The sequence below is a fragment of the Podarcis gaigeae genome (genome assembly GCF_964106915.1).
Source record: "Podarcis gaigeae genome assembly, chromosome: 12".
Lineage (NCBI taxonomy): Eukaryota > Metazoa > Chordata > Lepidosauria > Squamata > Lacertidae > Podarcis > Podarcis gaigeae.
In genome coordinates, this window is record NC_139688.1 from 46,733,954 (window position 1) to 46,760,988 (window position 27,035).

Sequence of the window (27,035 nt, forward strand, 5' to 3'; positions counted from 1 at the left end):
CCAAAATGGCAAAATTAACTGGGAAGTTCAGGATGACAAGAAACTTAAAGAAAGGGGAAATGTTTATAATGTATATACAAAATCATTGCAAACAGGTCAAAACATCAGCGGGGTTTTAAATACACTTGTAAGGTAATAGAAACTACAGATAATTTAGGAAGGTGAACATTTTGGATAAGTGTTGATATGCAGATGAAAACAGAATTAAGAGGACCCATGGATGGGATGGGGCGGGGGGGGGGGTCAGGAAATTCAGAGTAATCTTGATACGTGAGTGTGTACGACATTTTGATGCAGCTTTATTCCTTCATTTTGTTTTTGAAAATCAAATAAAAAAGTTATATATATAAAAAGAAAACCACCATCTTTGGAAGTCAAGCCTAGTCCAATTCCTTTCAGACCTCTAGCATCCCACAAGAACCTCAAATAATGGGTGAAATCAGTATGCTTCATCAGGCATTTTTGCAACTACACAGCAGATACATAGATTGCCCCTACTGACCTGAGGGCTTGTGTGCATGACCTTTCTAAATTTATTAATAATATACCTCAGCACATTTCCCGCTTTACGGCTTGTGGTTATTTTCACTGCTGCATAAGCTTGCCAAAATGTCAAGTGCACGAACCTTGCGCTGCATTTTATACATAGTTCACTGTTTTGCAGTTAATTCCTAAAAGCTAGTGGGAATCCTGATTTATGAAAGCCAGGAGGACAGGGAAGGTTTGAATCATGGTTACGAGGCTAGGTTTTAACAGGTTTTCCTTTCATATTCAGAGATATTGCTCCAGCTAAATCAAACTGGAAGTATATCCCTTTTCAGGTAGTTTTACTGCACGCATAATAGATTGAGAGGAAGAACTGTGATGGCAGCCTCCAAATCTTTGATATACTTGTATTTCTTGTGGTCTTAAAAGGCCACATCCACAGAAGTGTATGTACGTTTGTTTGGGAGCCCTGCACTCCCAGTCGCAGAGTCATTATAGGGCTGTAGAATATGTTCATTTTTTCCTCAATTACTCTGACTCCACATTTTCACTGTAGAAAGCCTGGGTTGTTTCAGATTTTACCCATTTCCATTTCTTTTGTTCTGAGGCATCAATCTGGCGGCGTTTCCCCCTCGATAAACACCTTTTAAGATGTTTTGTGCTGCTGTGTTTGGCAGCCGCCATTTTTATTTTTTCCTCAGAATGGCTAGACACAGTGTTGTTCCTGGGCATTTGGGAAGACAATGGCAGTTCTCAATGGTGGCAGCCATTTTGTTCCCCTAAAATGTCCTGGAACGATCCAGCTTCTAAGCATTCTGTGGAATACAAAATGGTGGCTGCTAGGACCAAACAACAATGCCTGCTCCTCTTGCTGATGGCTTAGCTCTTGACACCAAGCAAGTCCTCCCCTCTTTTTGAATGCAATGAATGGACATAAATGAGAGTTGCATGGGAGTCCCAAGAAGACTTGGCCCCATTCCTCTCGCACCTTTGCTTTTAGCCAAATGAACAACCGAACCAGATTAAACCCATTTGGTTCAATTACCCATTTGTACCAAAACAAATGCGCACCCCTGAGTTAACTGAAGACACAAGCAAATCATTTGAAAAGGGGCTTATGTCATGAGGTAACTTTACAGAAACGAGGTCGTAATCTTATTCTTTGTTTATGTAATGGTCCACTTCAAAAGCAACCATTTTAGGCACATGCTTTATTCAATGAACCTTTTTAAGTAGAGATCTTCTCTAGGCAGCATCTGTATGGGAATTATTTTTAATAATAATTTTTTACTTATATCCCGCCCTCCCCAGCCAAAGCAGGCTCAGAGTGGGTAACAACAGTAAAATATGTGTTTAATGCTTTGTCACTTCTTGGTTGCTGCCATGGGCTTCTCTGAGAGGAAGGTTGGATACATATTTATTTAATAAAAAAATAAATATTTAATTAAAAAAACTTTCACATTTCTAAGCATGCAAGGGAAGATTGACATGATCCTTCCTCTATGTCTGCCTTCTGGTTAACATTAAAATGCAAATAAACAGGTAAATGACTGCAGGAAAATAATTTAAAAATAATTTCAGTCTGGCCTGTGGAAGTCCTGTGCTGCAGAGCCCAGTGGAGTGAGGCCAGCAGGGTCTCGGAAGGATAACCAACTTTTACAAAAATGACAACCACATAAAAATACAGGAAATACAAGATAAACTAGGGGACACTACAATACCCTGGGCTAACCCACCACCAACTACAAGCCTTCCTAAACAACCCAGCAACCAAAACAGCAGCCACCAAGCCACTGACTAGCTTTGAGAAACTCCTAACAACAGAGAAACACATTAAAGGGATGGCCTCTACCAGTCCACAATAGAAAGTGTCCTTTCATACTGCATCACGGTGTGGTATGCTGGTTTGACATCAACTGATAGGAAGTGCCTACAGAGGGTGGTGAATACAGCACAAGATATTATGGGCTGTCCCGTGAATCCACTGGATGAAATAGCGGAAGAGCGTTGCCTCAGGAGAGTGAGGAAAATTCTCAGGGATGATTCACACCCTGGCCGGCACTTTCTTGATCTCCTGCCCTCAGGCAGAAGATATAGAAGCATGATTAGTTGCACCAACAGGGTAATGAACAGCTTCTATCCGTGGGCTGTTAGGCTGAATGAAAAGATAACAGGGCAACTGACTTTTGGGTTTGGTCGGTGTGCATCAGTAAACGAGGGGAATTAAGACTAAGAGAGCTGAGTGGGGGGGTTCTTGTGTAATCTCACTGTATACAAGTTGTACAAGTGACAAAGTATTTCAAATTTCAAAATATATAAAATACGACTCCAAGACACTACAGACCCCCTTACCACAATTAAAAGCCAATGGGAGCAGGACATAGGACATGAACTAAAGCTCAACAATTTTGATGAAGCCTCACCAAAAAAAGCTCAACTACTCTGGTCAATCCAAAGGGTAGATCACAGCCAGTTTATTTATAGTGGGAGTAGATCAGTATCTCTTGGAAGCTGGATGTGCCTGGTCTACACTATGGTCTAAATCACCATTCAAATCGAGAACTCACCCTGAAACATATACAGATGGTACCTAGCAGCACAAAAGCTAGCAGACACAGCCAGGAACTTCATCTAAATGCTGGAGAGGCTGCATTGCAATAGGCACATAGTTCCCTAAAGTCCAACCCTCCCTGGATATCAGTGCTGCAGGAAATTTCCAAAATAACAAAACAGGTAATAGAAGCAACTCCAGCACTCACCCTATTAAACATCTTCCAGGACAGCAACACACAAAAACACTATAAGGAACTCATAAGTCACTCACTCTGAAGCAGCCTGGGAACTCTTAACCTCTCGCAATATCAATAAAAATAGATACACAAAGGTCCTACCCGTGTGATGCTGACACAACCCTCCCTACACTAAGAACAGGCAATAGAACAAAAGACTATCCCTACCCTGACCCAACTGCAAGATGTCTATGACAAAAAGGTCTCTCACCAAACGTAAACTGTGAAAAAGTCTACAAATTGAAAGTGGAGACAACAGATGTACCGTTCCCTGTTTATGTTTGCTTTGTAACACAAAACCCCCCTATAAAACTTTTTTTTTTAAATTAAGGGTACTTGCCTGGAGGCAGAGTTGGCAAGCAAAGTCAGGTCGTCCTAAGGTCAGGCCTATAGCAGCTCACGTGGTCAGAAAGTCCAGGGGTCAAGGTATCCGATGACCCAAAAAGCAGCAAGGGTGGACCAGAAACCACATTGTTTCCAGAAACTGACTGAGGCTGGAAGCCCTGCTTAAGAAAGCTGGAGCCAGCTGGTTCTCATCAGCACCTCCACCTCTGAGTCCTTGATGGCTGATCAGCAGCAGGTGGAGTCACTCTGCTTTCTGCCTTCAGGCTGCTGTTCAGCAGGTGAAGCTGACTCCTGGCCCATGACATGGCCCAACCTACCATAGTCCTTCATTCATTCTGTAATGGATGTTGTGTTGATTGGGTTTGAATTGGTGCATCAGGTTGGGGTTTTACATATTTTTTTTGCCTGTACAAAGACTATGCCACCAAGACTGGCCTTTCCCCATTATCATATGCCAGACCAGCTTAGGGGTTTTGGAATTGCTTTGGAAAGATCATTGTTGCCATTATGCAGTTAAGGCCCTGTCATCTGTACATCTCTGCTCATTCTGTACATGTATGGCTGAATGACCGCTCCTGTCTTTCCTAAGAAGCCCACATGAAATGGGAGCACCCCAATTCTTTTGCACGCAAAAAATGATGGGAAAGGAGAATATCTCAAAAGCTGAGAGGCAGCAAGAAATAAATTGCTTGCCGGGAGTCACTGAGTGCTTGACTGCCAGGATTAGCAGTGTTTGCTAGAATTACATGAATTAGCCAAGGGCGATGGAAGGGCCGTCCTCAATCCAATATCAACGCGCCCATAATCTAGACTTGAAGGCAAATGCAAAAGGTTCACTCCAAGATGACATTAAGCAAAAACCCACCAGGGTGGCAAACATCAGTCCACGGACACTTCCCTGTCTCTTTTTGGGGCAAGAAATTAAAACCTAAATATGTGGCTGCCAATTACCACAAAGGAATAAAGGAGGACTATTTAGGCTTCGTGTTGCAGCCTTTTTATTATTAAGCTGTTATCAGCTCTGTCTACAATGTGCCTGGAACTGTCAACAGCAAATACTTGTTCTCAGCTCTGGAAGGGAAGCAGTATGTGAAGTCAAGAGACTGGCAGGCATTGGAGACATCTAAAGACAACCCGACAAAGGTTTAGGATGAGAGCTAGCATACTTGATCCAGACTACATCTAAGAGAAGACGACAGAATAGCTGCAACGTTTATGCCTTTGAATACCAGTTGCTAGAAATGCTGCTACCCTCACATACAACTTGCAGGCTTCCCACAGCATCTTGTCGGCCACTGTGAGGACAGAGTGTAGAGAGGACATTGGCCTGATCCAGTAGGCTCGTCTAATGTTCTTATGTTCCTAATATTGGCCCAGTTTGCCACATCTTGTTACACCACGGTATAAATTAAGCTCTAGTTTAATATGCACCAGCACTAAGTTTTCCAAGGCACACCTCCATTTTTTCTGTTGCCGTGCCACAAACAAGCCAGAATTCAGATTGTCCTATTGTCTGAACCAGTTTCTTTTTTTGTAGGAAGCAGAGACCAACCAATCACTAGCACTTGCCATTTGTTTGGGGGGGGGGGAGGGGAAATGAACTATGTGCCTGGGTTTGGGCCACGTGAGACTCTTAACTTGTTTCATCTGCGGTGTGGCAGATGAGGGGTACTACCCTGATGCTCATTCGCATTAAGCCATGGTTTGTTTTAAACCTATGGTTCAGTGTGCCACGTGAACCAGGCCAGGCTCAAAGGTGACTGAGCGTAGTTGGGAATGAAATACAGCAGTTGGTGGCAGTGAAAATCTCAGTGTAAGCCCCAGTATTGACTTACTTTTCGGCTGCTCTTGATTTCTGTATGGCAACATGTGATCCAGTACAGAATATTGCTTGCTTGATCAAAGCTTTGGGCACCCCAGATCTCTATCTTGCTTAACATTTATCACTTTTATACATTACAGAAGCAACTCCAAGGACATTTTTATACTTTCTGAAACCAAGGAATGGAAACAGCAGAGAGGCAAAATTTAGTACAGCAGACAAAATATAGTAAATTACAGGGAGATTACATGGAGCTGCCAGAAAACAAGAAAACACACACCTCTTGGCATTGAACAAGGATATACTATGGAGGTATTCAACATGGTGCACTCCAGACTACAACTCCCATCATCCTGAACCATTGGTCATGCTTGCAGGAGTTGATGGGAGTTCTAGTTCAATCCTTGCTGGGAAGCAACTTGGTTATATCAGAGTTCTACTTTTTCAAGTCATCATCCTATTCTGCCTTACATCATTGCAGGCCAGCAGATAATGCTTTTAAACAATTATCACCCTTATGACTATATGTTGTATCTGCTAATAATAAGAAAGATGTGGAAGTCAACATATTCAAAGTTAACTGGGAGGCAGGCGGCTTGCTGTTATGGGACCTGGCTGTGAAATCTCGTTAATTAACACTAATATTCCAAAATAACAATGGCATCAAACAACATGGGGGGTTTCTTCACTTTAGATTAATAAGATTAGGAATGTACTTTCAAAACATAATTTGTATTTAATATGTGGGATTAAAAATGTTTTTTTTTAAAAAAAATTAAAATCTCATCATGCTTATAAACAAGCAATTATTATTTTTAATAAGAGGACCTCATGTGAAATAATTAGTTACTAACTTGCATTAAAAACGTGCACTTTGATAGGAAATGATAACGGTGGTTGATATGGTATTGTGTCTCAGTGAAAAGACACAGCACAACTCCAAATCAAAGTAGACAGCTTGGACATTTATTAATGTGACAGATTTGGGAGTTAGAGATGAGCACTGATGGAGAACAATTGCTTTCTCTCGTATGAGTGCAATCTTCAGGTAATTGAGGGTAGCCAGGATTGCCATCTGAAGCACTTAAGAGTGAACTGCAAACAGGCAAACTTGACAACTGTTGGTTTTTTAAAACTAACTCTTTCCCTGCTCTTGTTGCTAGGGGACATCAGAAGAGGGGAATTGCTCACAAGATTGTGTTAAATTCCTGAAAACACAGAGCACCATATATACTTCAGTCTGAACTGGGAGAAATTGGAAATTCTTTTATCACTCTTATTCACTGCACCCTTGTTGTTGAATATGTGAAGATCTCTGGCTTTGTTTATGTAGATGTATGTGAACAGCAGACACTGGATCTGCCTTCTCTGTGGGTTTCCCTTCAGCAACTCTCGACAGCCGATGCCAATACAGATGTGCCATTAAAAAAAGCGACTTGTCTTGCTGGCTGTCAGATCTGCTGTAGTAGAGACAGCCAAGGAAGCCACTACTGGGAGTGTGGGGCTTCCTACGATGCAGGTGACAAGGTCTCTTGAAGCACGCATAGCCTGTGTGTCTCCAAACTGCTCACACACAGGGCAGAATGAACTTAAAAAGTGATATTTTTTATATTAAGCAATTAACAACAGCCAATTTTCTGCTGAGGAAAGGAAAAAACCAGACACACGTATCTGTTTCATAACATGATAGAGGTAAATATACACTAAATATAAACACACACATGTATTATCAGTTTGGAAGGTTTTGAATTATTTTTTGAAAGTGTCAATCAGCCATGTCACTGTTTCTTTGCTTATCATCCTTTGGCGTCTGTTGCAATGAAGAAAACTCTTAACAAAAATTGTCCAGAGTCATGTGGGCAGGTTGGTGCCAAATGATACTTTTTCGGGGGAAGATTTTCCTGCTTTGCGTCTTCGGACCAACATTTTTGATGGGAAGCCTGCCTGCACCTCAGGATGTCAATAGTTAAGTGAATGTTATGGAGGGCTCAGTGAACTGAAAAATGTCCTCATCATACAACTCATCAGACAGCTGCTCTTCGCCATCAGCGAAATAAGTTGGGAATGGTAAATTCTTGCTGTCATCTTTGTAAGCTGGTAGAGCCGAATCCTTGACCTAAAACACAACAAGCGCAAGAGGGGTTGATAATGAAAAGTGGGCAAAAATTCACTTAGGATTCAAAACACAAAGCTATTGCTCAGAGCACCAGTTGGACTAACTAGATAAGGAAAAACAAAATAAAAAAATTCCTTCCAGTAGCACCTTAAAGACCAACTAAGTTAGTTCTTGGTACGAGCTTTCGTGTGCATGCACACTTCTTCAGATACACTGAAACAGAAGTCACCAGACCCTTCTATATAGTGAGAAGGTGGGGAGGGGTATTACTCAGAAGGGTAGCTGTGATGAGCCTGTAGGACCTATGGCAGTCGTTAAGAGTCGTCAACAGGCTCATCACAGCTATCTGCCAATCACCCAATCCCACCACCCTTCTGAGTAATACCCCTCCCCACCTTCTCACTATATAGAAGGGTCTGGTGACTTCTGTTTCAGTGTATCTGAAGAAGTGTGCATGCACATGAAAGCTCATACCAAGAACTAACTTAGTTGGTCTTTAAGGTGCTACTGGAAGGAATTTTTTTATTTTGTTTTGACTATGGCAGACCAACACGGCTACCTATCTGTAACTAGATAAGGAAAGTGTAATGTGAGATGAGAACTTGGGAGGAAAGAAGTTTGTCATTTGACATAATGTGACAGAGAGGACATGAAAGGAAAGATCAGAGAGGTAGTTGTAGAGATGTGAAAGCCTGGGAGGAAAACCTTGGAGTGGGGGCAAAACCATTTTTTTATCATTTTTCCTCCTAATAGAAAAAAAATTTTTTTTGAGAGCACAGAAGAAAAAAAGCCTCCTATGAAACATATCATCTTTTATATACAGAGCTAATTATTTAATTGTTTTAAGACAACCTATAGCATTAAAGAATGACACTCAAATGATCTGCGGTCATCTGCAAATGTGGCCACTTCACTGCTCTTCACGGATGATTCATGAGCAGGTTAAAGAACATTGATCCTTATAGGATGACCAGAGGACTCCTACTTCTCAGTTCCCCCCACTGTGGGAAGTGTCCATTTATTACTATACTCTACTTCCTGTTCTATAACTAGATATCAACCCATAAGATGAGCTCATCTCATGGTTATTAATGTGCTCCAGAGGCATGAGCACATACAACAGAGTCTCTCTCTTGCTGTCCTTTAAGAGACAATTGGGGGAAACATTGATGGGTGGGTGCCTTGTAGGGTCTTTTATTTGTTGCTTGTCATGGGGGGGAAATGAGCCTGGTTATCCTTTGGATAAATGAATCTGGGGAGGGCCTCACCCTTCCCACAATGTGTTTAATCGTGAAATGGTCAGCCTGGCTACAAGCACAAATGTTACCAATTCCTTTGATTTAATATCTGCATTAATGTCAACCAACCAAAATAGATAATAAAGTATTGACAAAATATGTGTGTGTGTGTGTATGCTAACACCATCAGTGTTTCCAGGTAGACACGCACAAAGATACTTGTTTTGCCATGCTCCTTGTTCTTTCTAAATTACAGCTTTATCTTTTTAAAAAATAAAATAAAACAACAAACTAAAAAAGATCACACAGCAGGTATGTGTTTAGAAATGGGGCATAGGTATTCAACTGTTTAAAATGGGTTTTGGGTCACGGTTTTGCAAAACAGTAAATTAATGCCTTGTAGAAGCCTAGGGAAATGTACATATAAGACACTGTGCTAGTGACAGCAGAGGTCTCAAGTTTGAACAGCTACAGCTCAGCAGAACATAATCCGCAAAAATTGCTTGAGCATGTAGCAAGCTTAATGCTTAGAAGTAGGGTGAAGTCACAGACCACTTTGCAGTTTAGCAGAGCTCCAGGCTGAATCAGTACTTTGCACAAACAGTAACAAGATGCAAGACACTTACATAGCAAAAAAAGTGCCTTTCCCCAAAGTGAGCAAGACTGGAATCTTTTTGCCTCAGTAAAAATGTTAGATATCAAAGGGCTAGGGACACTGAATGCTGCAAAAACTTCTTGGCTCTCAACTGCTCCTAGGCTAAGGGTCATGGAGGAAAAAGGACCCTGCAAGAGTGAAGAAACTGTCCCACATGAGTTTGTGTTGGTGCTGACCTTTAAAGCCCTAAATGGCCTCGGTCCAGTATATCTGAAGGAGCGTCTCCTCCCCCATCGTTCTGCCCGGACACTGAGGTCCAGCTCCGAGGGCCTTCTGGCGGTTCCCTCACTGCGAGAAGCCAAGTTACAGGGAACCAGGCAGAGGGCCTTCTCGGTAGTGGCGCCCGCCCTGTGGAATGCCCTCCCATCAGATGTCAAAGCGATAAACAACTACCTGACATTCAGAAGACATCTTAAGGCAGCCCTGTTCAGGGAAGTTTTTAATATGTGACATTTTAGTGTATCTTTCATCTCTGTTGGAAGCCGCCCAGAGTGGCTGGGGAAACCCAGCCAGATGGGCGGGGTACAAATAATAAATTATTATTATTATTATTATTGTGTGTCCACCATTTCCCAATCCTATGTTTCCTTGTTTTAATAAAGGGATATGCCCCAATTACATTCTGAGCATAGTCAAAATTATATGCACCACAATTTTCCATCAAATTAGGTTACAACAGGCAGAGGCAGCACAGTCTGCAATGAAGTCCAGCATTTCCATGGCATATATCCTACATGATGAGCTCAGGTGAAGCTCCTAGTAGGAAAGATAGATGAAAAATCTCAGCCTTTGGCGTGAGTGATCATGATGAAAATTGAACATAATAAACTGTAGGGCAGGAGAACACTATTAGTAATAGATGAACACTATTACTCTTAATATTTTTATTCTGCTTAATCTGGCAATCGCCGCCAGAACACGATTTCTGTTCTCATCCTGAAGCAAAGTTCTTAACCCGAGGTACTATTTCTGGGTTAGCGGAGTCTATAACCTGAAGCGTATGTAACCCAAGGTACCACTGTAATATCATACGGCCACATTTACTTTAAGGAATCAGTACCCAGCACCATATTATTCAATGCTGTGAGATTTGATTTCAGAAGAAAATCAAATTTCTATTTTTTTCCTAGCTCGTGCCACAGTACCAAATTAAAAATGATAATGTAAAGAGAGAGAGAGAGAGAGAGAGAGAGAGAGAGAGAGAGAGAGAGAGCTATCCTGCTTGTTAACAGGCTCCTTTGCAAAGGTCTTACCTGACCAACCACTGAAACATCACTTTGTATTCTTCTGTGACAGTTTTCAATGCTTGCCAGTATCCATTCACAACATAAGGAGTTTTTTCTCCCCAATTTAAAAAAGAGTTCTTTGCCCAACCTGACACCTTCCAGATGTTCTGGACAACAACACCCATCACCTCTAGCCACTATGGCCACTTGTCGGGAATGATGGGAACTGGAGTCCAAAACATCTGGAAGGCCCCAGCTTGGGAAACAAAGCGCAACACATTGATGCACATGGCACAAGGTGGAAGAAACAATAAAATCAAGGCTGACCAAAGCAGTCATTGAATGCACTGTGTTGGCACATTATCCAACAGTTCGAAGCCAAACTTACCTTTACTAAACAGTTTTTATGACCTGGAACACAACCGTGTACATAAATGATATTGTGTTTCACACTGATCCGCCACACCTGAAAGATTAAAACGACCAAATTGAAACCAAAACATTCTGTGGAGGTTTTAAAAATCACTTGCTGTGCTAACTGCAGCGTCTTTCTGCAGACTTTCATATCTTGTGGGGAAAAGAAAATACAGCTCCACATCCTCTTTACATAGCAACAGAACAGCACCATCAGCATTCCCAGACACACTGTGCCTCACTTGTCAAGCAGGCCGGGCTGCACTGAGTACTGAGGAGGCACTTTGGTACTTTGACTTGCGCCTCGACAGTAGCAGGGTCACCACCTCTGGCGATTTCAAGTCCCCTTTCCCCAGCTCCATCAGTGACCAGTGCAGGTCAGGAAAGTCCTCTTTCTCCCCCTGCCCTGAAGGAATGCTGCTGTCAGCAAGCAAGCAAGAGGGAGAGAAGGAGGGAAAGGCCCTTATTCCACCTCCATGCTAACAGCAGTGGCCGTCTCCTCATGCCTTTGCGGGTTTGCCTCTTTGATACTTAAGAAGAAAACATGATGTTTGCTATTATGTGAGGGTGATTATGCACTAGGAAGCTACTTTATCAAAGGGGCAAAAATAAAGGACACGCACCTCACCTTTATTGCACATTCATAAGCCTCACCTTTAGTCCCACCGTTGTTCTGAAGACGTTTCCCATCCGCCCTGGCATTTTCTTTCCCTTGAAAACCCTTGCAACCTTCTGTCTCAAAAATACGAAATACAAGTTAGGCATCGACCATGGAAATGCTCTTCTATGGCATGTGAACAAGAGTAAAATAAGATAAAGTAAGATTCAGCATCAAAACCAAAGCAGGTATTGTGTTAACAACATGCCCTAAGTACTACTTTAAAAAAGCATCTTGACACCTATGCACATTTACTTCAAAGTTTTATTGACTTGTGCCATGCTCACTATGTAGTATCCCAATAAACTGTTCAATGGAGAGAGCTCATTGTGTAATGAAATGTCTACATTCACTGGAAGAAACTTTTTCTGAACACTTGTCTTTTTGTAATGACAAAGTCACAGTAACTCAGTTAGGGAAGTTTTTAATGTGTGACATTTTGATGTCTTTTTAATCTTTGTTGGAAGCCAGCCAGAGTGGCTGGGGAAACCCAGCCAGATGGGTGGGGTACAAATAATAAATTATTATAATATTATTATTATTAAAAATACTTACGCTATTGGAAATGGCTCCAGGTCGCCTGTGTGTTTTAGTCTGGCCATGGGAAGCAGGCTGGCCTTTAAAACCCCATCTTCTCATGACTCCTTGGAAGCCTTTGCCAAGTCTAAAGCAGATAAGGCCAAGTCAAATCAGCTTTGAAATAACCCACTTGAAAAAGGTAACTTGCCCAAAATATGGATTGCAGTTTCAGTACAAGGCACTTACAGAATGCTGTTCAAAAATGCCTCTCTATGGCAGATAGAAAGGCGCATGCGTCCTTTGCAGACTTTCCTGGGAGTAAGTCACCCTTGCAAAGAAGCCCCCCCTCCCCCCAAAGATACAAGATTGCAGGCAGCTGGCAGAGGACGGATGGGAAGCTGCAATTCTATGCTGCGTGTGGAGGAGGGAACTTCTTTCTCCATCAGTCCACTTGGTTTCAATGCTTCATGAAGAAGGAACAGAGCACTTCCTCTCTCCTCAGCCAGCCCACTCTCCTACCTGCATTTAACTCCTGGCCACCTATGACAACCAGACTAGTGCTTAAATACTAAGTTGATGTAAGCCACATAGAACAAGACTTGCTTGCAATGTTAAAGCATGGAATCTACTTCAGGAGGATCCCGCATGCAAGTCCCAGTAGGCCAGATCACCTTTTGTAGTCTCCCAGCGTCCACAGTCCTATAAATCAGCCTGAAAGGGTATCTTAGATGATACTGAGAGCCACTGAAGGCTCTCAGCAGAATCAAAGGGTTCACACTTCATTCTATCATGTAGCAGATGTCAACCAATGATCAAGAAATGAAACTCATCTATCCAAAATCTAAGGCAGGCCTAGAGCAAGCCTTTGCCAGCATGACCAATGATCAGGGATGACAAGGAGTTGAAGGCACCACGTTGACTACCCCTGGCCTGGCTACTTCAATTTTCTACAATGGAGTTAAGATCAGAACAGACGCAGGATGGTTTTGGAAAGGAGTATTTTGCAAAAGAAAAATGTGATAGTGGGCCATTGAGGATTCCAAACCTTCCAACTGAAAAGCTCTTTAACTACCCAGACTAAGCAATACACTAGGTTGGATGCAGATTAAGTTAGTGTTCAGTCCCACAGGTCTCAGTGGGGCAGGTTAGATATAAATAACTTAAATTCAACTTTTACAGTGGTAGTAAAATGTAACAAACAATCTCAATTGATTTAATCTTAATCCAACCCATTGTTTAGCGTATGTACTCCTTTCTCCCAAGATGGGTGCAATTAATAAAATTATGTTGCCAAAACGACATTTTCTTGAGTATAAATTAAGCATAAATCAATTTGCTTTAGGAAATTGTATAGGAGTATAGGAAATACTCAAATACAGAAAAAAGGCAAAGTTGCCTATAAAACATGATAATTTCTTTAGTTGTCAGCATAATTACCTATCATTACAGAAATATCTTATGAACATATTTCAACAGCATTTGGTTTAAGCAAAGTAGAACAGCACAAACATGTTTATTTAACCTGTAATTTTCAGACTGCTACTCAATGGTCTATTAAGAAAGTATGCAGCTGCATTTAGACTTTAGAATTAAAAAATGATCACTTCTGCAAGTTAACAGAAAGCAGTTTTGAATAGGTTACACCATATAAGGCATTGTCTTTCAAGAGCTTCTTGTATGGAAAACGTTAAGGACTTTCAACACAATCATATGCAGGTTTATTCAGAAGTAAATTCCAGTTCTTGTTCTTAATTTAATTTATTACTTATTCACTCTAAGGTCCCAGGGAGCATAATAACAATTTAATATATAACATTAAAATAGTTTGTTGTTGTTTTAAAAAATACAATTATAAAAATTATTGAGAGTCCTGAAAATAGACACCTCAGCATTCAACAAAAACTATAATGAAATTGCCAGAGGAATAAGGTAGTCGAGTTTTGAAATGTTTGATTTACTGTTAAACTATTACTGAAATGTATATAAATGAAAATCATAAATAAAATTATTTTTTTTAAAGAGGAATGATGGCTTGCAAGAGATTCACGAACTGAAGGAAGCAAACTTCAAAGAAGACAGCTCTGTCAACTTTAATCAACCGGCATAAATCCCTGGTGTCATAAGACCAAGTGTCCACTTAAACATTTCATCTGGATGGTCTGTTTTTATTTCATTCTTGCTTTTAAAAGAAATACCATGAATTATCCTCACAGCCAAAAATAGTCCTTTTCAAGGGATAAAAATCGAAAAGCAATTTCATCACAACCAAGTGTGTGTGTTTGTGTGTGTGTGTGCGCGCGCGGCCACACTCAGGGAGTAGTTTTTCTTTTTCTGCCTGATTCAGGCACAAGCTCCAAGTATACCACAAAAGAAAAATTCCAGTGGCTTTGGAAAACATTTCCCTTGTTTTATTTTATTTCTCTGGCTTATTAATACCTTTTGTTTTAATATTTTCTTGTAAATCACTTTGAGCGTTGCCTTCAAAGTCTAATACAGTGGTACCTCGGGTTACATACACTTCAGGTTACAGACTCCGCTAACCCAGAAATAGTACCTCGGGTTAAGAACTTTGCTTCAGGATGAGAACAGAAATCGTGCTCCGGCGGTGTGGCAGCAGCAGGAGGCCCCATTAGCTAAAGTGGTGCTTCAGGTTAGGAACAGTTTCAGGTTAAGAACAGACCTCCGGAATGAATTAAATACTTAACCCGAGGTACCACTGTAACTATCTAAAATAAAGTGGTTAAAAACATCCTAGTGCATAAATAGCAACAGAAGGAAACTTACGTTTTTGCAGTGACATCCACATATTGTCCAGGACGGAAGTGAGCAGCATACAGGGGAGTACCTGGTGGGGAAAGAAGGTAATCAATTAAACCTATTATCATTATTCTTATTTGTTTGGACAAAGTCCAAGGCATATCAGGCATTTCTGGAGTGCTGCGATGGGCCCAGAGTGATCCATGTCATGCAATGGTAAAGGTTGTTATTCTTAGGAATTCCCTTTGTTCCTGCAGGGGGAGGCATCAAAAATGGCCTCCTTTCCTGTTCCTCTGATTGGAACACCATCCACAAAACAAAACAAACTTTATCTCTAAGAAAGCTTTTTAAAAAGGTAGCAGCCATTTCAGATCACATGACTTTCTCTGTGGGAAATGTATGGTTATAGTATTCGACTTTTTACATACATGGGATTTGCTCCATTTTACCCTAGGACTTCAAAACTTTGTCAGCTCTGCACAATGGCTCTGATCTACGAAGAGAAAATATTGTGCAAAATTATATTCCATGGTTCTTCATTCTGCATAGATTACCTGGCTTAATGAGGGCATTTTCAGACACTCTAAACGTTGAAATCTTCTCCTTTGGCGGGATGCCAACGGTTCTGCACAACTCCATCATAGCTCTCCCTTTCTGTAAGAAATGCAACCGGTAACAATGAGAGAAATACTGAGAAATTAGAATCTTTACATTGAAAATCCTCGAACGCTTCAAACAATTTAAAATATATGCTAATTGTGTGGTTTTAAGGACTTGCTTCTTGATAAAATTTAGAGAGTCTTTGTCTCATAGTTGTATCACAGTGTGTGATCCTATACACATCTGCTCTAAATCTTTAGTTTTAAAGAAGTGTTTGTAATTGTTTATTAATCAAGCATAGGGAAAAATCATAGAAAGAAACTGGAGCTCAGGATGGCAGATATGTTCTCCAGTTTTCTGCCCCATTTTATCCTCACAAAAACTGTGCGAATTAGGTTAGGAGGAGACACACTGGTTGGCCCAAGGTCAGCCAATGAGCTTTAAGGCTGTGGGGATTTCAAACCAGGTTTCCCTTGTCTACATCCACCTTTTATTAATTACACAAGACAAAATGTGGCCTTGTTTAGTGATACAGGAATGCCCCTGTGAAAGCCTTAGGCTTGTGTGCTATGCACTCCCCCCAGCGCAGCCACAAGGAGTTTGGAAAGCTTTTGCTCCCTTTTTAAACTAAACACAGCTTAGTATTCTGTCTGATCCCAGACAGGCTGTGCTTATTCTAAACTGTGCCCCGGTAAAACACAGCAACTTCAAAGCCTAGTTTATGAAGGTAGCTATAGTTGAGATTAACTATAATTTAGGGCATTAAAACCGTGGCTAGAAACCAAATTTTGAAAAGTGTGCAATTATAATATGGAGACTTTTCAAATAATACAAGTTTTACATGAAGAATAATATTTAAAAATTTGCCGAAGCGTAAAAGTTCAATAATGCATGGACAACCGCAGAGCCAGAATGAAAACGGTGAAAGAACAAAGTGTTGCAAGCTTTTAATTTTAATTCACCATACTAGAGTCTATAATCTTTAGCACAAGGATACTTCATTATTAACCAAACACATAGGAAGCATAGTTTATAAGTGGTTTATAGTGGATTAATTCTGGAATTGCCCTTGAGTCTCTCTCTCTCTCTCTCTCTCTCAACCAACAGAAGTAAAATGAATGAAAACTGAAAATGCAAGAGGCCGTATTGCAGAGTTTTGTGCTTTAAATGGATTCCCCTAGAAAGCAATTTACATGACTGACAGGAGCGACACACTTGGATAACACCATCTGTCAGGTGGTCAGTGTTGTAGAAGTTATCTGCAGTTTTCCTTTTCCCCAATGAAAGTGCCTTCCTGAACTTTCAGGGGAGTTCAAGAGGACAATTTTAAGGTTATACAGCAACAGCATCTTGCCCCACCTGAAAACGCCCCCTGCTTATCATTTTGCGTGCAAACTGAATAAAATTGATAAACCTTTATAATACTGTTTTATAGACGAAGTTAAAAACTTCTTAGTGTCACCTTCCTGAGATTCTCTCTCTCACACACAAATGACTACTATAAAAATAATTAAAATCCAGTCCTAAGAACACGTCATTACAGTCAGCTCCACGATGGTCACTGGAACTTATTTTCAAAGAATGCATTTAGGATAGGAGTGTTGAGTTTCTACAGTAAAACATAGCTAATTTCTTAGACAATCCTTTGAAAACTGTTATATTTAGATAGCAAATGTATTTGTCATTGGTGCAACAACTTTAAAACATTTAAAATATTATCCTACGACACATATATACATTAAAAGAATTTATAACCAGTATCTATGGATGCTCTTTTAGAGCAGCAAGTAAAAATAAGGAGAAAGGTCTGAATGAAGATATAATAAACTCTTGGTAGAATTAAAATAAATACAGTGGTACCTCCGGTTACGAACGGGATCCGTTCCGGAGGCCCGGCCACATCCCGAAAACTTTGTAACCAGAGGCGCCCTTCTGCGCATGCGCTTGGCACAATTGAGCGCTTCTGCGCATGTGCGCACGGCGAAACCCAGAAGTATATGCTTCTGGGGTTGCCGCATTAGCAACCTGAGTATTAAATTACCCGAAATTTCATTAAAGAAATGAAAAGATAGCCACTAGATGCAAAAGCTTTTTAGGTTGTCTCCAAGTATCTGATTCCAGCTTTCTACAACATCTAACACAAGAAAGAACATTTCATCAAGACATTTGACAAGCTCAAGTAATCCTTTCAATTTCTGGAACTATTTTATTGACTATATTAAGTGTACTTAAAAATGACAGGATGCTTTAACTTATGTGTGCAGTTCACAAACATAACATTTACCCAATGAGCTGGGGCATGAAACATCTATGTCCCAGTTATACTATAAACTTAGATGCACTTAGCTTTTGTAAATTTAAAGGCATAGTTTATCTCTAGCTCTTGCAACAAGCAGCTGGATGCTCTAGGCATCAACGGCATTTACTTGCAGGAATATATCTCCTGCAAATTCAGGCATTTCTAGAAGCTGTTATAGGACAGTCGTTTAGAATCTTCTGCCCACAATAAATTATTTATCTTTCAGGGGGAGATACAGTGAAATGCCAATATCTGCAAGAGGCAGAGTTTTGATTCTGCATTGTAGAGCATGCTGAATGGGGATGATATATCACAAATTATACATTGTGAAATTGGGTATGGCTGGCTGTTGCTGTTTCCTCTGAGTACCAGTTAATCAAATATACTACAGTATACACATACTCTATGATTCCACATATTATTTGAAAATTAATAACTCAATTCCAAGTTAAGGCCTTGTAAGGCTTTAACCCATCTCATAATCACACACACACACACACACACACACACACACACACAACCATTGTTGTTGAAACTTTTTACATCAATAATAAGATGGAAATTATCTTTCTATAAAACAAAAGCATTTAGTTCTGTTTCCAAATTGGAGCAACTTTACACCTGAAGAGCTGAAGGTTTATGTCCACATATGCCCATTTTCAAAGGAATCAATGGACACTCAAGCAATCTATAAAACCTAGATATTGATTAAACTAGAGATTCAAATTTGTAAATGAGAACAGTTGCTAAAAATGAGGGGGGGGGGAAGCTTAATAACAATTAACAGAAAATATGGTAGATTTACTCATTGATAGAGCTTTTTCTTATATCCCACACAACATTTTCTCTGGACATCCCATGAGACCCATCTCCTATAACAGCGGACTAAATAATAATAATAGTAATCATCATCATCCCAGTGGATGCAAGTGATGTTATCCTCAAAATGCTTTGCAAACAAGTCATAGCAAGCTACCACGAGTTCAGTCACATCCTTTGGGCCAGAGTGTAAAAGACCCCACACTACCTGGAAAAGCTTTCCCAGATGCCACCAAGAAGACACAACAGGGGAAGAAAAGTACGCCTTCTTTGCTGCCTTCCCTGCTACTAGGTGCCTGTGCTGTGTGCCCTTACCTGGCCTGTTCCACCTGCCAAACCACATCCTCCTACCCTGAACCCACAGTGATTGGGAGCCTCCTTGCTCTCCCAGCTCCTCCCCTCCCAGACACATCTCCCCTCCCTCAATAAAAACAAACAACAACAATAACTAAAACCCCACACAAATTAAAAACAGTGGAAACAATGAATGGTTCCATGCATTGTCTGTGTCTCACTACAGATGCTCTAGACTGGTACATATCTGCTGTAATAGTTATTTACGTCCATCGTGTATGTTTTGGTATAAAGGGTGACTTGGCTTTTTTTTCCCCACAGGAAGGTAGCATGCTTGCTTTCTTAAACAGGAAAGAAAAATTATTAAAAGGAGGCTGAACAGGGTGGGGAAAAAATCTTCCCCCTCCACCTTTGGCAATTCCCCCCCCTCAAGCTAATAATGATGATGATGATGATGATGATGATGATGATGCCTCCCTAGAAACCCAAGCCTTCTGTCTCAATTAGCCCTGTATTTCTGTCCAAGGATAAATGGGAAAGAAGCTGCGTAGGAGCTAAAAAGCCAAGGCCTGCACATGCAAGTGGGAAGAAAAGGAAGCAGAGAATTGGAGAATACATAGTACACCTAAATGAAGGGGGAAATGTTGCAATCAGGAGGGGAGAGGCCAGAAGAAGGACATGCTGTGCCTCCTTTTTCCCCTTCGCAACTGCGTGTTTAAGCAGCACCCAGCAGGACTGAATCCTCCACTCGCCTCAACAATGTGGGTATTCCTTTAGGTATTCAGGCCTGAAGACATTAAGGGATTTACAGGTCAGCACCAATACTTTTAATTGTGCTTGGAAATGGAAATCTTTTATGAACAGTGTTATATGGTCCCAGCAGCCACTCACAGACACCAGTCTGGCAGCCACATTCTGGATTAGTTGTAGTTTCCTTCAAAGGCAGTCCCACATTAAGCACATTGCAGTAGTCCAAGAGGGAGATAACCAGAGCATGCACCACTCTGGCAAGACAGGGCACAGGCTGGGAGGGTCTCAGCTGGTATAGCAGATGGAGCTGGTAGACAACCTTGACATAGAATTGACCTGTGCCTCCATGGACAGCTGAGAGTCCATAATGACTCCCAGGCTGCAAACTTGGCCCTTTAGGGGCACAGTTACCCCATTCAGGACCAGGGAATCCCCCTCCCCATGTCCCCCATGCAAAAATCCCCTGCCTTCAGAGAATGGTAAAGAGTAGGGAGAAATCACATTTTCAAGAAATGACAGCAAACAGTGATGCGTGCAAGCAATTTAAAAAAAAAAATTAAAAGCAGACTTTTAAATATAGAGGCACACCACACACCAAAATGCACTCCATAGAAGAAGTTGATGAGAACTGAGAACTCTATCACAAAAAGCAGCACAGTAGACTTACATAAAACTGTGAAACATTTCTTCCTCCAACAAGCAGAAAGGGATCTTTTCCGCCCATTTCGTCCTTCGGTATATGCTTTAATACATGGCAGTCTCTAACCTTCAAGGAAAAAGAGCCAACACAGAATGGTAAAAGTAATCTCAAAACCCGTATACATATTTTGTTGAATAATAACATCCTCATTACCATTTGTTTATTAGAGTAAACAGACCAGAAATGCATCCAAACTACACCAAAATCTTAAATACAGGACAAATAAGAAGGAAATTAAACACTTGAAGTGTAACATCGTTATATAAATCATCTAATAGGGATTTGCTAATTCAATCTCAGGTAAGCCCTTGGAAATAACCCTTCCAGCTTCAAGTGCTTAATTTCCTTCTTATACAAACAACAATGAATCAATAGTCAGATGCTGTACAAAGTGCAGTACTGCAACCTTTAACCTTTATAAAGGGGAATTGAAAGTCAGCATTTATTTTTAAAATTTATACCCAACCTTTCACCGTGAATGGCCTCAAGGTACCTAGCAACATAGTAAACTATAATTTTAAAACCAACAACAAGATATAGCACAGCCAACAGTTTAGAAGAATAAACATGAATAAGGACACCTTTCTATAATGCCCAGTTCCAGGGAACTGCATTAACTGTAGATGTGCACTTGTGTCTGCAGGTAATCTCAGGTTATTGTTCATGGGGTAAGAGGGAAAGGAGGCAACCAGGTCTGTTTCTTAAGCCATATTTTGTGTCTGGCTCCACCTCAATGCTTATTTTGCATCCAGCTCTGATTATTGGACTTCAGAGTTCTAGCAAAACCAAACAAGAGCCAAAACAGATTTCACAAGCCTGCAAGGGGCACCGGGGGGGGGGGGGGCAAGGAAGTTCCATTGTGCTGCTACAACTAATGGAGCTGTTTAGTTAGGATAGTGCCCAGATCCTAAATATGCAATCTAGAAGAACCTATCATGGTTTTTAAAGACTAATATTTGCCTTACCTGAAGTAATGTGACAGGCACTTTTTCACCTTTCTTGGTCCACAATGGCATCATCCCCAACTTTACTGCAATAAGTCCAACTCTTTTAGAACCTGTGTTTAAAAGTGAAAGCAGTCCCTTTAACTATTTAGCCAATGGCAGCCAGGTGCTCCACACAGGTGAGCACATAGAATTTCCTCAAATGTGTGTAGTGGCTGGTGAAAGAAGGACAGAGCACTCTGCTTCCATATTAACTACAAAGAAAGAAGCTTCTAGCTGGGACCCCCCCCCCATTTGCTTACTAGCCTGCTTTTTACTCATAAGAGGGGTCCATCATAGGAGTAAAAAGCAAACAAATATTTATTTTTGCATTCAGGCTATGTATTTTTGGCAGCTTTGTACCAAAGCTGAGTGAATGAAAGGGACCACGGTTGCAACTTAATATTAAATGACATTTTGCAAGCGTTTCCTAATTGTGGTCCACAGCCCACCAGTGGTCTACAAGCTTCATTCAGGTGATTCATGGCATGCCTGTGAAAAATGACGGGAGCATCAGCCGCAAAGGGCAAGAGCAGTGGCTGCACCATCATTCTTAGAACCTGGCATTCTGCCCAGAAGGCAGATGGGATGGACTGGAAGTGGCAGGGCAGGGAGCTGTCCATGAAGAAAAAGTTATGGGAAACTAAGTGTGGACAACACCTGAAAAACAAAGGGTTCAATCAAATCCATTGGAGACCCAATGCCTGAGTACAGAGGGATCCCTTTGTGGCATGACAGAGCCCTTTCCCCTGTGTTATGCACATGCAGGTATTCACATAGGCACCGCAATAGGGAACAAAAGGATTGTGCATGCATTCCATATTCCTAGCCAGTATGGATTCATTTAGTCAGGGACTACAGATTTGGAACATGTGGTGCTTGGAGGTGGGGAATGAAAAAAGAAAAGGCTATCTGGAATAACAACAACAACAACAACAACAACAACAACAACAATAATAATTTACTATTTATACCCCGCCCATCTGGTTGGGTTTCCCCGGCCACTGTGAGTGGCTTACAGCACATATAAAAACATAGTAAAACATTAAAATCTTCCTGATGCAGGGCTGCCTAATAATAATAATAATTGATAGGAACTTCTCAATTCTCATAATGGCCTGGCATGCTGAATGTTTACACACATGCACTGGATGCAAGGGAAAATAACTCTTAGGTCCTACATTTGCTGCTTCCTTAATGGACTAGAATCCAGCTCACTGATTTTAAAAGCATTTGTGTTTTAAGGAATCCAAATACAGGCTCAAGTACTGGACACAGGTTTGCTTTTGCTTCCCAACCTGTCATATACAAACCTGGCTCCCATGGATGCAAAGGCCAGGGTTCATCTTTTAGTGGACAGAGTTTACTGGCTGTTTGAGCTTTGAATTCTTCCGCTGTATACTTCTTAAGGAACTCGAAATTCTCTTTTGAAAGGTGCTCATCCCACCATGTGGAATTGTCAGTAATATGCCTAGCTGTGACACACCACAGACCACTATCAAACAGAAGATAATAATGGTTTAGAAAACGAGATATGCACAATAGCCTTTCCCAATTCTCAGTTCTGATACCCAATTATCTTCAAGGTATCGCCAAGCATAAATACAGGTAGGCAAAAATAATAATCCCAGACTGGCAAACACCTGCAGCACATTCCCCAAAAGCAAGGACAGGAAGTATATGACTACTATATCAGTTTAAAAGATTCAAACTAAAGAGATGATTATCAATGTTGAAGGCTCTGGTTGAGATGCCAAATGCAGAATTACAAAGCATGTTGAGCAGCCTTGGCAAATAATCATGCTCTCCAGAACATTACACTAACTTGTTTCACAAGCATATTAAAGGACAGCAGGATGGGAGTTAACTAGAATTTTTGAATGCCTTATAAGCGCATTTATGTTAAAACTTTCCAAAGCATGTGGGCTGCGATCCAACTGTCATTGCAGAAATGGAAGAATGAAGTGCATTACCCTAACTGTTGTAGGCTGATAATGAAATTGTAAGAAAGGCAGAAAGAATTGCTGATGGGAACATATTTAGTAAATTGGCAAATGGGAAAGCAGCAGACTTACAAAAATATTCAAAGTTCCTTGGAGAGCATTATGCAGCCAATATAATAAGCTAAATCTATGGTGCAATTTCAAGGAGAAACACTGCTTTATTAAGGTGGACAGACAGGTTCTCTTTACCTGAGGCAACAGGTTATACTGTAATAGTTGAAGAACCCTCTTATGTGAAGTGCCCAACTCTACCCCAGTCACCTACAGTTGCCAGAACAATACCTTTTCATTGGCTAACAGAGAATATAGTCCCAGGCTTAGGGCCATACAAGCAAACCAACGTAGTTGCAAAACACCAACTGATACAATAGCATACATCTTAAGAGTTCCCTTCACACATCACAATTTAACCAAGGAAGGGAATAAAACACGGGTTTCAAAATATGCTAGGCCTGAGCGATATATTGATCACAGGATATATTAATACAGGATATACTGATACTGGACTAGTATGTGGGGGCAGACCGCAATGACAGCTTCACTCAGTGGTATATCGCTGGTGAAACCATCACCACTCTTGAGTCTCTCTGCCTCCAGTGCCCAGTGTGCTGAGGGAGAAACAAACTAGCTGAGAGCTGAAAGCAGAGGGACTCAAGTAGCGGCGGTTTCACCAGTGATATACCACTGTTGAAACCACCATCGCCCTCTGCCCTGGCAGAGGGAGAATCAAGATGAATCGGCGAGGTCCTGATACAGCCTTTTCCTTCCTTCACTTGTTTAAACTGCTTGGGCTGAAGAGCACGCTGCTGCCCTTGCCTCAGCCAAGTACAGTGGTACCTCGGGTTACATACACTTCAGGTTACAGACTCCGCTAACCCAGAAATAGTGCTTCAGGTTAAGAACAGAAATCGTGCTCCGGCGGCGCAGTGGCAGCAAGAGGGCCCATTAGCTAAAGTGGTGCTTCAGGTTAAGAACAGTTTCAGGTTAAGAACAGACCTCCGGAACGAATTAAGTACTTAACCCGAGGTACCACTGTAGTTTTATGGAGCCCCTGAACCAATACCAGCTTGCAGAAGCCAGCGGCAGGATGGGGGCTCCATTAAAGTGCTCCCCCTCCCCAACTGAGAGACCTCCAAGCCCACTATTGCTTGCATGCGAGTAGGATCCGGCTGCTCTCAGCTTCCCAGCTGAGAGATCCCTGCCCCCTGCCCCCGCTTGCTCTGCTTGTGAGTGACAGGGGACTTGGGGCTGGCTCCGCTGAGGGCAGAGGCTCTCTCGCCCCCAGCAGAGCTTGGCCAAGGAGCCCTGAGTCCCCTGCCAGTCATGTACAAGTGACAGGGGATTCAAGGCTGGCTCCGCTGGGGGCAGGAGCATTTCTGCTCCCCGGCTGAGCAGCAGGCTGGGGCCAGCTATATTGGCCACAGCCTGCGAGGTGCTGGGGTGAAAGCACCTCAGCTCCCACAATGAGAACTATGGCAGTTTCACACAGCATCTTGCCAGCTGGGGCCAACGCAGCTTTTTTCAACATCACAGTATATCGCCAAAGAACTATGTTTGGCTGGCGATACACCGTGATGCTGAAAACTCTAGTACTGTATATGTTGTCATAAGAGACTTGTTTACGTGTCCTGAAAATCAGTCTGGTTCCCTGCTAGTAGTAATAATAAAAATATTATTATTTGTACTTTGCCCACCTGATTGGGTCACCCCAGTCACCCAGGGCAGTTTCCAACAAATATAAAAACACAGTGGGACATCAACTACTGAAAACTTCCCTATACAGAGTTGCTTTCAGACGTCTTCTAAAAGTTGTATAGCTATTTATCTCCTTGATATCTGATGGGAGGGCCTTCCACAGGGTGGTCACCACTACTGAGAAGGCCTTCTGCCTGGTTCCCTGTATCCTCACTTCTCACAGTGCAGTGACATATACAGTGATACCTCGGGTTAAGTACTTAATTCGTTCCAGAGGTCCGTTCTTAACCTGAAACTGTTCTTAAAGTGAAGCACCACTTTAGCTAATGGGGCCTCCTGCTGCCAGAGTACTATTTCTGTTCTCATCCTGAAGCAAAGTTCTTAACCCGAGGTAATATTTCTGGGTTAGCGGAGTCTGTAACCTGAAGCGTATGTAACCCGAGGTATCGCTGTATCCTTATTCACATACTGCACAGCTTTTTTCCCTTTCTCCCTTGCCCCAGTAAAACAAAGCAACCACAAAGGCACGGAGCATGGGGCAAGAGAAAAATATTAACCCCACAGCATAGATGTGCGGTGGTTGTGGTATGAAACCACCGTTTGATGCCCTGTCCACAACTTAGAAAAGTAGAGCGCCACAAATTACTACAGGTGCACACCTTTCCTCTCCCCCTCTCAACATGTTGGGGAGAAAAATCCCAATATGCACTTTCGGAAAGTGAGTTTCAAGCAGTCTTTCGAAACTCCCATTGTCCTAGGCGCATTTTGCGACAGGGCATTTCATTAGCGCAAGCAGTTTCTGAACTCCTGCGCCTAAGACTTCAGATTCAAACTGCAGAGTGGAAGGAAAGGGGGAGCTTTTTTCTGCCTCCTCACTTCCAGCTCCTCTCTGAAGACTGGAGAAGAGACCCTCTTGGGAATATTAGGGGGGGGGGGTGGGCAGGGGAGGGACTGGACCATGTGAAAAAAGGAACACAATATTTTAGCTGCAGTTCGTTCATTTTCAGCTTTGTTATATATAAAAAAGGCGCGCCTAGACAATCGACCATAACCCAGGTTCCAGGTGCCCTTTAGCTCCCAGCTTTCCTATCTCAAGTTTCCAACACTGGTTCCAAAAAGCTTCAGCGAAACTCTCCACATTTTCCCCCTTGCTGCGTTTAACAGGCAGAAGCCCAACAGGTAAAGCTTGGGTTCCACCCCCCCAACCCCTGAGTCGTGCGGAGAGGGGGGCCCGCCTTCACCTGTGGAACTTCTGCCTGAGGGAACGGGAGCCCCTTATTTGGGGTCACGGGGTGGGTGTCTGTGAGGGGGAAACCAGCTCCCGGCGACGGTTGAGAGCAGGGGCGCGCGCACGAACCCCCCCCCCACGTACCCGCTCCGAATCCCCGCTCCCGAAGCCAGCAGCCGCGAGCCCAACCGACACAGCAGCCCCACGCGCGACATCGCGCCCGCCGCTTTCTTCCACGGGGAGAACGGCGGAAACCGCCCCCCCCCCACCTTTCCGCCCGACACGCTCTAGAAACTTAAGTTCCGGCTACACTTGGTTCCTACCAGCCCCGCGCCGGCGCAGAAGGAAGCGGAGCTCTTTTTTTTACCTCGAGGCACAGGCAGGCTAAGAAGGGGCGTTGCCTTTTCCCCAAACGGACGCCCCGCCTACGTCATGATATATATATTCTACATGAACCATAGACAAAACTTCGCCGGAGGGAAGCGGCTGCTTTTGACTTTGGCGGGAAACGGGGAGGAGGCGGCGGGTGCCGCGCCACCTGCTGGTGGGAAGCCGCCGTTGCAGGGGCAAATGGCCGCAGATTTATCCCGGGATTCCCATCCGGGCATAAGAGGAGTTTGAGTCATCTTTTTTTAACCG

At 42.2% G+C, this 27,035-nt stretch overlaps 1 protein-coding gene across 1 annotated transcript; it reads right to left on the reverse strand.

The window, feature by feature from the left end:
• Positions 1–6,386: 6,386 nt before the first annotated feature.
• MRPL3 (mitochondrial ribosomal protein L3) lies at positions 6,387–26,777 on the reverse strand. The gene is made up of 10 exons (XM_083706051.1): positions 26,541–26,777; positions 22,784–22,965; positions 21,453–21,544; positions 20,455–20,553; positions 15,580–15,679; positions 15,053–15,113; positions 12,305–12,413; positions 11,746–11,823; positions 11,066–11,143; positions 6,387–7,558 (listed from the first exon to the last, which is right to left on the reverse strand). The coding sequence occupies exons 1-10, from the start codon at positions 26,609–26,611 to the stop codon at positions 7,409–7,411; spliced, it is 1,020 nt and encodes a 339-aa protein (XP_083562177.1). The 5' UTR covers positions 26,612–26,777; the 3' UTR covers positions 6,387–7,408.
• Between the last annotated feature and the right edge of the window lie 258 nt (positions 26,778–27,035).